Genomic DNA, 13,458 nt, shown 5'->3' with positions numbered 1-13,458 from the left:
CTTTCATTCTCCCATTTATGTTAGTTTTTCTCCCTGTCCTAACCTCCTGTTGTGGTTCTTTCCAAACTGTGTTTTGGAAACACTCCTCTTTCTATGTAGTATATAAAATTTCTTTCTTTCTTAACCTATTAATACAAGTTTTCTTTACTTTCTCTCTTTAACAAATTTGAAGTCTCCTGTACCTTTGCTGTCTTTTTGAATGGAAGCTGCACATTGTCCCACATTCCATGTACAATAGAGTTAGAAGGCAATTAGAAATTTTCTTATGGCTCTGTATTGCCACTTTCAAACCATTACTCATACCTTTATCTATTCAACTTTTATCAATCTTCTGTTCAAAGCCAGGCAGAAAGCTAGTTGCTGGGAATGCAATTATTTATTATTTCATCCCTGCTTTCCATAGGAGAATTACTGTCTATTTCTAATACATCAAGTTTGATAAAGAATGGATATTGACTTATCAAATGCCTTTTTAGGCATATATTGAGATTATTTTATGATTTTCTCCTTTAATTTATTAGTGATTATTTTCTAATGTTAAACATATTTAAAAAATTTTTGGTATCATTAATCTACAGTTATATGAGCAACATTATGGTTACTAGACTCCCCCCATCAAGTCCCCACCACATACCCCATTACAGTCACTGTCCATCAGCATAGTAAGATGCTACAGAATCACTATTTGTCTTCTCTGTTTTGTACAGCCCTCCTCGTACCACCCCCTACATCATGTCTGCTAACTGTAATGCCCCTTTTTCCCCCTTGTCCCTCTCTTCCCACCCGTCCTCCCCAGTCCCTTTCCCTTTTGGTAACTGTTAGTCCATTCTTGGGTTCTGTGAGTCTGCTGCTGTTTTGTTCCTTCAGTTTTTTCTTTGTTATACTCCACATGTGAGTGAAATCATTTGATACTTGTCTTTTTCCACCTGGCTTATTTCACTGAGCATAATACCCTCTAGCTCCATCCATGTTGTTGCAAATGGTAGGACTTTCTTTTTATGGCTGAATAATATTCCATTGTGTATATGTACCACATCTTCTTTATCCATTCATCTACTGATGGACACTTAGGTTGCTTCCATATCTTGGCTATTGTAATAGTGCTGTGATAAACATAGGGGTGAATATGTCTTTTTCAAACTGGGCTGCTGCATTCTTAGGGTAAATTCCTTGGAGTGGAATTCCCAGGTCAAATGGTATTTCTATTTTGAGTTTTTTGAGGAACCTCCATACTGCTTTCCACAATGGTTGAACTAATTTACATTCCCACCAGCAGTGTAGGAGGGTTCCCCAAACCTAATTTTTTAATGTTTGACAACTTTTTATCCCTGATTATAAATCTACTTTTATTATTTTTATATATTATTTTCATTCAATTTTACATATTGTTTAATTAAGGTTTTTTTTAAGGACTTTTTATGTAACCATGTTCAGAAGTTAGGTTGTTTTATAATATTTCTTTCCTTATCAGTTTTTAATATTAAGTATATATTTGCTTCAAAAATGAGTTTGGCAGAAATAGAGACACCGAGAAGTAACTGGTGGTTACCATGGGGGAGGGTTTGGAGTGCATGGATGAGATAGGTGAAGGGGATAAATAGGTACAAAATTGCAATTCTGTATAAATCAGTCATGGGGATGAAAGTAGAGGATAGAGAATATAGCTAATAGTTCTGTAATAACATTCTATGTTGATGGATAGTAACTACGCTACTTGGCGTGAGCCTTTAATAATGTAGATTACTATTGAATCACTATGTTGTGTACTTGAAACCAGTATAATATTGTATGTCAACTATCCAGTAAAGATAATGAGTTGGAAGTGTTTTCTCTCTGGTATATTCTGGAAGAGGGTAAGTATAATTTAGATTATTTCTTCTTTGAATGTTTGGTGGAGTTCACTGGTGAAGTAACCTGCTCCTAAATTTATTATTATTGCTAATTAATTTCGGGAGATGGTGATTTTTAAAATTCTGACTTATTCCTCTTAAGTGGTTTGGGAACATACAGGCTTTCTATATCTTCTGGTATCAGTTTTGTTCCCTTAATTTTTTCCTAGGGGTTTTTACTTTTCCTGTAAGTTTTCTAAGTTTTCCTGTGTAAGTTTGTTTCTGGTTTCCCTTATTGTCTTTTTAATGCTTCAGTTTTGTAACTCTAATTTGATTTCATTACATTTATAATCTTATCATTTCTTACTTTCAACCTACTTTGTATTTATTTTGCTGTTCTTTTTCTAACTTCAGATATATTTTTAGTTTAATTTTATGCTTATCATAATATATATATATACATTTAAGTCTACAATATTTTCTCTAAATACTGCATTATCTGTATTTTACACTTCTAATATATATTATTTATTGTTCAGTTTAAAGTATTTTCTTATTTCCTTTGGGATTTATTCTTTGACCATTAGGTTATTTGGAAATGTGCTTATTTTCCAAACATATGGCAATTTTCTAATTGTTATTTAAAGAAGATTTATACCTTAATTGCATTTTCTATAGATGTTGGCTAGAATATTCCAAAAATATGTACTAAAGAAGTTTGTTAATCATGTTGCTCAAATTCTTTGAATTTTTGTTGATATTTTTGTCTGACTCTCAATTACTGAAGGCAACATTAAAATCTTATTGCTTGCTGATTTTTAAGTTTATTCTTGTTTCTTTTGATTAGTGCTTATTTAGAGACTATGTTAGGTGCATACAGACTTTTAAATTTTATTATGTATCCTTGGTGAATTGAATCTTTTATCATTATGACATGATTCTACTCATCTTCATAATGCTATTTAACATATTTTTTTCTGATATTAATATAACTGTGAAGATATATTTCACACTTCAGGCCTTTTGGATAAATACCCAGGAGTGTAATTGCTGGGTTTAATGGTTAATTGTGTATTTCATTTCAAAAAATGCTGTCAAACAGTTTTCAGAGTGGTGGTATCATTTGATACTCCTACTGGCTATGTGAGCCATTCTGTTTCTCTGCATCCTTGTGAGAATTTGATGCTGTCACTTTTATTTTAGGTATTCTTATAGGTGTGTAGAGATATCTTTTGGTTTTAATTTGCATTTTCCTGATGGCTGATGATCTTGAACTTCTTTTTAGTGCTCATTTGCCATCTGAATATTTTCTTCAGTGAAATATCTCTTCATGTCTTTTGCCTGTATTGTAATTGGATTGTTTTGCTTTTTTGTTGTTGAATTTTCTTCTACATAATAGTCCTTTGTCACAAATGTGGTTATATATGTGGCATATATTGTCACCTGGTCTGTAGTTTGTCTTTTTTTAAATTGAAGCATAGTTGATATACAATGGTATGTTGGTTTCAAATATACAACACAGTGGTTCAGCAGTTACCCATATTATTAAATCCTCACCCCCCACTAGTGCAGTTACTGTCTGTCAATATAAGAAGATGTTACAGAATTATTGGCTGTATTCTCCATGTTGTACTACTATCCTGTGACCAACTTATATTATGATTGAGAATTTCTGTTACCCCTCCAACCCGTCCACCCCTCCCCCTCCCCCATAGGAACCAGTGGTCACTTCTCAGTGTTTATTAGTCTATTCAGTTTCAATTTTATATATATCATTTCTAGAAACTTTATTTATATAGACATCATCCTTTCTTCTTTTAGTTTTTCAAAAATAATACAATACTTATTTTTTAATATCCACAGCCAGTAATCCTAACATCTGAAATCTTTCTAAGTCCAAGTCTTCCTTTTGTTTATTCTGTCAACTCTTCTCTGGTGCTTTATTTGCCCTTGTGACTTTTGATTGTGAGGTCATGTGACTTCATCTGGGGAAATTCTTTAGGGCCTGTATTGGAACTATATTTTTAGGGAAAATTTGTATTTGTGTTTCTGGGATCCTAGGGGATCTTAGGGAGACCTCCAATTAAGTTTTGTCTTGGAGCTTTTTAGAACATTCAGGGAGCATATGTTCAGTTTCCACACCTACTGAAGGACTGGTTTGTGATTATGGCTTCTCAGAGAAACCAGGAGTCATTATTACCAGTCTATAATAAATAGTGTCATAGTGGACACCACAGTCTTTGATTATCATTTCGCTCTCACCAGACCTTCTTTACTGTTTTATTTATTTTTTCCTAGAGTTGGACCACTAACTCTTTCATTTCTACACAGATTTTCAGAATGGAATTTTAAAAAATTTATACCTGGAACATCATTCGGTTGCTTAACATCCTTCACTGTTTTTTATGGTGTTCATGATTTAGGAAGTGTACATCTCTGAGCAAGTCATATAAATCCTGTTGTGATCTTGTCCTTATTATCTTGCCAATTGTATCTGCTATAATTCCTCCCTCATACTTTAAGTTTCATGCTATTGAAACACATTTCCTTAAGACCCCAGAATGTGTTATCCTATCTTTTCCATTTTTGCCTTTGTTCATGCTGTGTCACCTGTCTGTAGTGTTCTTTTCTTTCCCAACTCTCATTAGTCTAGTTACTTACTGGCTTTCAAATGTCTTAACTGTCATTTTCTTTTAAGTTTTCTGTATGTCTGTACCCCCTTATCTCTTACCCTTACTGATCCTATTTGGCTTAGGTGCCCTTTCTGTGATATTCCCAGAAATTCTGGTGATTGTCCATTAGCGCTTGTTTGCCTGCCCAATTATATTTTAAGTACCATGACTTTCAAGGCACAGTTTCTAGCATTAACCAACATTATCATCATCATAATAGTATTTAATATTTACTGATTATATGCTAGACACTGTATTAAAGATTTTAAGTTAAATTATCTTACTTCATCCTAACAGCAACCTTTCAAAATATAAATAACTATCATTCTCATTTTCCAGATGGTAAAAAGTGGAGAAAGACTGGTTCAGTGTCATGCCCAAGGCTAGGGAGCTAGTAAGAGGAAACAGAATAATTTGAATCCAGGGAAGAGCATGAACTTTTTTCCCCTACCATTTTTATGAGGTTTAAAAGTGAATGCACACACATGAAGTGCATAGACTAGTACCTAGCACTTAGTATTTAGTAAATATTAGCTATTAAGTGGAGTCAAAAGCTCTTTTTTATAATATTTAAATAAATGTGTATTTTAGAAAAATTTAAAAATCAAGATAGGCAATAATGAAAATAAAATCATGAATAATTTCACCTTTAGGAGATAAATTACTTTTAATTTTCTGTATATTCTTTCACATGCATTATTTATATTAACTTGCCCTTTTTATTCTATGATATTTTATGACTATCCAAATTAGTAATCAATAAAAAAAGTCTGTATCATCATTTATAGGGGCTACATGATATACCATTATATGTAGGTATCACCATAATTTAGTCTATCTCCTGTCAGATATTTACATTTTGTTTCCAGTGTTTAGCTTTCATTAAAATGCAGCACCAAAAATATTTACCTTTGAGTGCTTGGGAGATAACCATCTTAAAAAGTCAATAAAACTTGATGATGGCCAGTATCAGTGACATCTGTATTTGCATAATTGTCCTTCATTTTGGAGTATTGAAAAAAAGTAATTGTTACAAATAATTTGTTTTCTTTGTATGTATATTCTATTAAGTACTGCCTATCTACAACTTTCTCTTTTAGAATTACAGAATGAAAACTTAAAAGAATCAAATGAGAAACAGGATCATCTGACATCAGAACTAGAAGATACTAAAATGTCCTTGCAAAGAAGTGTGGTATGATTTAAAAACTGATTAATGTGTGATAAGTCTCACACAGTCAATCAACACATATTTATTGAATGCTAGTACTATGCACAAGGATGGAGTTTCAAATAAAGAAGATACAATCCCAGTTTGCAAAATGCTTATAGTTTAATTAGAGATATTGGATTAAAAACATATAAAACATAACTAATATACAAGATCATGCTAGGTACCAACAGAGTGATTTAGGTAAAAATTGCTACAATAATTCTAAGAATTGAAAGAATACGATGGGCTGGAATGGCTAGGGGAGGTTGGGACTGTAGGTGGGCTTTGGAGGAATGGTGAATTGAAGTAAGAGTAGTGAGTTCCAGATTGGTCAGGGTGGGGCAAAGGAGAGAGGTAAGAGGATAAGGAGGAAGGGAGGGGCAGCAAACTACAAAAGCAGATGAGTTCAGCTATTTTTCTTAAGGCCCTTGGAACATAGCTTTTGCTTTGTATTTTATTTGATTTAGAATACTCAAAAGGCTCTAGAGGAAGATTTACAGATAGCAACAACAAAAATATATCAGCTTACTGGAGAAAAAGAAGCTCAAATGGAAGAATTTAATAGAGCTAAGTCTGCTCATTCACTTATGGTTACTGAATTTAAAACTACTATATGCAACTTGAAAGAATTATTGACAACAGAACAGCAGAGGTAAAAAAATTTCTTATTTAGTTGAATTAAACAATTTACTTCTAATATTCAGTGTCATTTTCTACTCATTGTCAACTGACTTTAATTCCCATAACAGCTGTAACCAAGTCTCTTTTTTTGTGTATAAAGTAGGAATACATTTTAAAAGTTTGTACTGGATAGGCAGATGTCCTAGGAAAAGATAGTAGGTATTCTCTAGGATAGTTCCCATGCATGTTCCCATTGAGTCAAGCTATAAAGAAAAGCTTATGAGTGCTGATGCAGTGTTATGGCATAGTTAATTAAACTGCAGATTATTATTAGCTTCATAGAAATAACCTCTTATGCTGGTGCTTGTTTTACTAGAGTCTGTAATCTTTTTTCTGATTTATAAAATTAGCAACTAACCTGGTACAAAATAGGTGCTCAAACATTTTTATTAAGTTAATGGGTTAATGAATATTATTAACTATAACTATAAATATTAAATATAAAATAAACTGTTCATTCACATTTTATCTAAATAGCAGTTTGTCTAAAACTTGAGTAGAAAAACTTGGTCTGTTTTTCACTACTTTATATTAAGGAAATACTCATATAAAGCTGTGTTAAGAGACCTAGGCAATTATTTTTGTCTCACTAACATTAGGGTTTAATTAAGTCTGGTAGGATGAAGAGAGGAATAGGCTTTGCTCTGAAGATATCACGTGGGCCAAGCAGTATTTCTTCTCTACTACTGTGTGTGGTGAAAGAAGAAAAACTAGCTTTTCTATATTTCTAGCTCAGCTGATCTTAAATATTTTTGATTGACCTATCTAGATGATTTTCAAATTTTAAAATTAAAAGTGTCTTTAGATGTCTGTTCTAATTACCTCAGTTTTATAGACAAGGAAACAGAAAGCCAGAAAAATTAAGCATATTGCACCAGTTTTCATACTTATATTGTACCTAAAGCAGAACTCAGTATAATAGCAGTTACATACTCAATCTCTTTGAAAGTTCTAGGATGCAATAATTTGGTTACCATCAGTAGCTAAGACATAAATTGTGACCATAAGCTTTAAGATTTTGTGTAGATGCAATTAATAAACCACTGTGTATTTATAATAGTAATATTTTATTTTGAAATGTTATTTTATGTTGAAATATAAGCAAAAGGTGTTTAATAATTGAATGAGTGAATCTGCTAAGATGTATCATTGCTAAATTGCACCAATTTTAGTTACAAGATGAATTATGATTAAAAGATTACATATTAAACTATTACATTTTACAAGATTGGAAAAACTTGAAGATCAATTGAAAATACTTACCATGGAGCTTCAAAAGAAATCAAGTGAGCTGGGTAAGATTTAGAGAATAATGTGTGCATGATATTAGCCAATTGCAAAAACATAAATGCTCTTTCAGAATAAAATACAGTTTCTCCTCTATCATTTGCCAATAGTGATTATTAGGTAATTTTTAATTTTATTTTTCAAGATAGAAAATCTAAACTTTAAGAAATACTATTCTATTCCATTATGCAGTTCATAGCTGTCATAGAAGTTTAGGAACCTAAGAGATGTTTGTAGTCTACTTTCCTTATTTTAGGATTCAGAGCCTTTAATAATTCTTAGTGGGAAATGTCTGTTATTTTAACTGAATTTTGAAATTTCATGATTAGTCTTGTTGGATTATGAACTATTTATTAAAAAAATGCAATCCTCTTTTATCAAACGGTATTGTTAATATTCAGCAACTTTCAAGGCCAAAAAGAGAAGTTCTGCATTTTTTTTGTAATTTATGAACTTTTAGTTAACTAATTCCAATAACTTTATGGTTCATATTTACAATCTTCATATCTATAGATGTGGAGAATTTTAAAGATAAAAAAAATGCTTTTTCCAATTGGTGAAATGAATTATTTTTATAAATTAAAATAACTTATGAATTGGGAGTTATTTTTCTAGAATATCTCCATAACTTTCTGTAAGCTTTATTATTAGCTTTGAATACTTGTATAAAAAATTGTAATTTTGCCTTGTTATGATGTTTTCTTAAATCCTATATGTCTTTCCTTTGGCAATACTTAATTTTCCACTAGAGACTAGACTAATCTCATCTAAAATTTTTCTATCCAATGGTAAATAATTTTATTTTTTAGCATTATTTTATATTAAAATGGTTTGTAAATGCATTTTTCATCCAGTTTTTAAATCTTCCTTAAGAGCATTCATACTGTTTTAAATCACTGCCAATGTCTACTTTCTTTAGAATTATTCAACTGAATGTTGTAGACTAAAGAATAATCTTAGTCTTTAAAATATCTTTGATGGGTATTTATTTGTAACAGTTCAGTCTGATATTGAAAATAAGTGGCTGTTAATAGTGAAAAATCAGATGTATAATGTGATTTTTCTCACAATAGAGCAATATATTAAAAGAAGTTTGGATAAGGAATTATAGAACTGTGAAAAAGTTTTGTGTGTATTTCTTAGCATTATTTTAGATGGGTGTTGTGGGAACATGTACAAAAGTAAAATACCATGCTCTTGAGAAATCTCTATTGTGAAAGAAAGGTTGAACACATAAAATCATTACAGCAGAGTTTCCAAAATGAGGGTGTGAGCAAGAATTCTACTAGCATAAGGGGAGGAAATACTAAAACTTCTATTTCTATTTTTTATGTTTTACAAATGTTTTGTAATGAATAATGTAACACACATATTTGTATTTTACAATTTATATAAAATATAAATATGTATTTGCATTTTGTATATATTTATCTGTTTGGGGGTGAATACTTACAGATTTCTTACTGATGCCACTGTGTTAATGCTGATGATAAGAGGAAGCCGCAGGTAGCAGTGTGGACTGGAGAGTTGGAAAGGCTTTATAGGTTAGGTAGATTTTAAATATAGAGAGGCTTTGGGTAGGTATAGAGAATTAATGGAGTGTGGAAAGCATTGTGTGTAGAAGAATAGCATTAACAGTGATGTTAATACCATTGAGCCTTGATCAATATGGATTTGAACTGTATAGGTCCACTTATACATGGAGTTTTTTCAACAAATATATTGGAAAAAATTTTTAAGGTTTTTGTTGAAATATTGTTGATATACAATCTTATGTTGGTTTCAAATGTACAGCACAGTGGTTCAACAGTTACCCATATTATTGAAGCCTCTAATGTGGTTACTATCTATCAGTGTAGAAAGAAGTTACAGAGTCATTGACTATGTTCTTCATGTTGTACTTCTGTCCCTGTGACTATCTTATAGGATGATTGAGAATTTTTGTGCCCATTTATCCCCTTCCCCCCCCTGTTGCACCAGCCCTTTCCCTTTGGTAACCACTAGTCACTTCTCAGTGTCTCTAACTCCACTGCTGTTTTGTTTCTTCTTTTTTTGCTTTGTTTTTATATGCCACAAATAAGTGAAATCATATGGTATTTGTGTTTATCTGCCTGGCTTATTTCACTGAGCATAATACCCCCTAGATCCATCCATGTTGTTGCAAATGGCAGGATTTATTTTCATTTTATGGCTGAATAATAACCCATTGTGTATATGTACCACCTGTTCTTTATCCACTCATCTGTGGATGGATACTTTGGTTGCTTCCATATTTTGGCTATTGCAAGTAGTGTGGTGATAAACATAGGGGTGCAAATATCTTTTCAAATCAGGGATTTTGCTTTCTTCAGGTAAATTCCTAGCTATGGAATTACTGGATGAAATGGAATTTCTTGCATTCCTGGAAGAAATACCACTTGGTCATGATGGATGATCCCTTTTATGTATTTTTGAATGTGGTTTGCTAATATTTTGTTGAGCATTTTTACATCTATGTTCATCAATGGATATGGGTCTATAATTTTCTTTCTTTGTACTGTCTTTGTCTGGTTTTGGTATTATAGTGATGCTGGTCTCATAGAATAAGTTTGGAAGTATTCTCTCCTCTTCTATTTTCTGGAATACGTTAAGAAGGATGGGTATTAGCTCTTCTTTAAATGTTTTTTAGAATTTAATTGTGAAGCCATCTGGTTCTGGAATTTTGTGTTTTGGGAGTTTTTTGATTACCAATTCAATTTCATTGCTGGTGAGTGGTCTGTTCATATTTTCTGTTTTTTCCTAGGTCAGTCTTGGAAGATTGTATTTTTCTAGGAATTTGTCCATTTCTTCTAGGTTGTCCAACATTGGCAAATAATTTTTCATAGTATTCTCTAATAATTCTTTGTATTTCTGTGGTATCCATTGTGACTATTCCTTCTTTGTTTCTGATTTTGTTTATCTTTGTACTCTCTTTTTTTCTTGATAAATCTTTGGCTACAGGTTTATCTATTTTGTTTATTTTCTTAGAGAACCAGCTCTTGGTTTCATTGATTTTTTTTCCTATTGTTTTACTCTTCTTTATGCTCTGATCTTATTATGTCCCTCCTTTTAACTTTGGGATTCATTCACTTCTTTTTATAGTTTCTTTAAATGTGAATTTAGACTGTTTATTTGAGATTGTTATTTTCCTGAGGTAGGCCTGTGTGCTATTTACTTTCCTCCTAGAACTGCTTTTGAAGCATCCCACAGATTTTGGGCTGTTGAATTTTTGTTTTTATCTGTCTCCATGTATTTATTGCTTGATATGTGTTTTAATTTGTTCATTGATATGTGTTTTAATTTGTTGATTGATCCATTGATTATTTGGAAGCATGTTGTTTAAGTCTCCATGTGTTTGTAGGCTTTTTGTTTTCTTTGTGTAACTTATTTCTAGTTTCATACCATTGTTGTCTGAGAATCTGCTTGATACAGTTTCACTCTTTTTGAACTTATTGTGGCTCTTTTTGTGGCCGAGTATGTGATCTTTTCTGGAGAACATTCCATGTATACTTGAGGAAAATGTGTATCCTGCTTGTTTTGGGTGGAATGTTCTGTAGATACCTGTTAAGTCCATCAGGTCTAATGTATTGTTCAGTGCCTCTGTTTCCTTATTTATTTTCTGTCAGGTTGATTTGTCTGTTGATGTGAGTAGTGTGTTAAAGTCTCCTACAATGAATGTGTTGCAATCTATTTCCTCACTTATTTCTTTTAGTATTTGTTTTACATATTTAGGTGCTCCTATGTTGGGTGCAAAGATATTTATAATGGTTATATCCTTTTGTTGGACTGATCCCTTTATCATTATGTAATGTCCTTCTTTGTCTCTTGTTACTTTTTTTGTTCTAAAATCTATTTTATATGATAAAAGTATTGCTACTTTTGCTTTTTTCTATTTCTATTACTTTTGCTATTATTTGCATGAAATATCTTTTTCCATCCCTTTACTTGTAGTGTGTGTGTCTTTGGGTCTGAAATGAGTCTGTTATAGGCAGCATACACATGGGTCTTGTTTCTTTATCCATTCTGTCACTCTGTGTTGTTTGACTAGTGAATTCAGTCCATTTCCATTTAAGGTAATTATTGATTTGTACTTTTTGCCATTTATTAATTGTTTTCTGGTTGTTTTTATAGCTCCTCTCTGTTCCTTTCTTCCTCTCTTATACTCTTCTCTTTTTATTTGATGATTTTCTTTAGTGTTGTGATTAGATTTCTTAAAAATATTTTTTTTGTGTCTGTTGTAGGCTTTGTTTTGTGGTTACCAAAGGTTCAAGAATAGCTTCTTTACTATATAACAGTCTATATTAAGTTGCTGATTGCTCTATTTAAAACAAGGTCTAAAGGTAGTTTGTTTTCTTCTTCCTCTACACTTTATGTATTAGATGTCATTATCTTCACTTTTTCTGTATCCCTTGACTGATTTTGTATATAGTTGACTTTGCTTCTTTTGTTTTAATTCCTAACTTGTACAATTAATTTGTCTACTACATTTACTGTGGCTTGATTTTCCTTTTTATTAAGGTATCATTGATACACACTCTTATGAAGGTTTCACATGGAAAGCATTGTGGTTACTACATTCACCCATATTATCAAGTACCCCCCAATACCCAATTGAAGTCACTGTCCATCAGTGTAGTAAGATGCATTTACTCTGGGTTTATTTTCAATTGTGAAAGCTATTCAGCCTGAGGAACATTTCCATCTATAGAAGTTTCATTAATATATACTGTAAGACTGGTTTAGTGGTGGTGAATTCCTTCAACTTTTGTTTATCTGGAAATTGTTTAATCCTTGCTTCAAATTTAAATGTTAATCTTGGTAGGTAGAGGATTCTTTGTTGGATGTCCTTCTATTTCAGTACATTAAATATTTCATGATACTTTTTCTGGCATATAAAGTTTCTGCTGAGAAGTCTGCTAATAGCCTAATGGAGCTTCCTTTGTAAGTAATCTTTTTTTTTTCTCTCTTGACTGCTTTCAGTACTCTCTCCTTACCCTTGATCTTTTCCGTTTTAATTAGTATATGTCTTGGTGTTATCTTCCTTGGGTTCCTTTTGTTAGATGCTCTCTATGTTTCCATGACCTGAGTGTGTATTTCCTTCCCCATATTGGGGAAGTTTTCAACAATTATTTCCTCAAAGAGATTTTCTATACCTTGTCTCTCTTCTGGTATCCCTATTATGCAAGTATTATTTTGTTTGGATTGGTCACACACCTCTCATATCATTCTTTGATTCCTAGAGATCCTTCTTTCTCTCTGTTCCTCAGCTTTGTTGTGTTCTCTAATTTCCAACTCATTGACTGTCTCCTCCTCTTGCAATAATCTACTCTTAAATCCCTCCATTGTATGTTTCATTTTAGTTACTGTATTCTTCAGCTCTTAGTAGCTCTTTTTCAACTCTTCTGTGTCTTTGTTGAAGTCCTCCCTGAGATCTTGAATACTTTTCTTTAAATCAGAAAAGTTATTTTATGACTTTTGCTTTGAAATCTTTATCAAGAAGATTGGTGATCTTTATTTAATTTAGCCCTCTTTCTGGTGTCTTTTCCTGTAGTTTTGTTTGGAACATAGTCCTCTGCCTCCTCATTTTGTCAGAGTTCCTCTGTTTCTTTCTTTGTATTAGATAGATCTGCTATGCTTCCTGGCCTGTAGAGTAATAGCTTTATGAAGGAGACATCCAGTGGATCCTACAAACTCAAGACTCTTTACTCTTCAGTGCCTGGTTCTATTTTGTGGGAGCCCCAGCTGTTGTTGGTGTGCA

General features: G+C 32.1%; 1 protein-coding gene across 7 annotated transcripts in view; it reads left to right on the top strand.

Annotated features, from left to right (window-relative positions):
- The window catches only part of SYCP1 (synaptonemal complex protein 1), a 131,011-nt gene that overhangs the window by 22,742 nt on the left and 94,811 nt on the right, over window positions 1-13,458 (top strand). For all 7 annotated transcript variants that reach the window (XM_057500502.1, XM_057500503.1, XM_057500501.1 and 4 more), the window contains exons 13-15: window positions 5,602-5,696; window positions 6,182-6,366; window positions 7,623-7,690. In XM_057500502.1, coding sequence (XP_057356485.1) covers window positions 5,602-5,696; window positions 6,182-6,366; window positions 7,623-7,690 — 348 coding nt within the window. The remainder of the gene's footprint in view (window positions 1-5,601; window positions 5,697-6,181; window positions 6,367-7,622; window positions 7,691-13,458) is intronic.

The sequence above is a fragment of the Manis pentadactyla genome, chromosome 4 (genome assembly GCF_030020395.1).
Source record: "Manis pentadactyla isolate mManPen7 chromosome 4, mManPen7.hap1, whole genome shotgun sequence".
NCBI lineage: Eukaryota > Metazoa > Chordata > Mammalia > Pholidota > Manidae > Manis > Manis pentadactyla.
The sequence above is the reverse complement of the archived record's forward strand: the minus strand, read 5'-3'. Positions and strand labels throughout refer to the sequence as shown.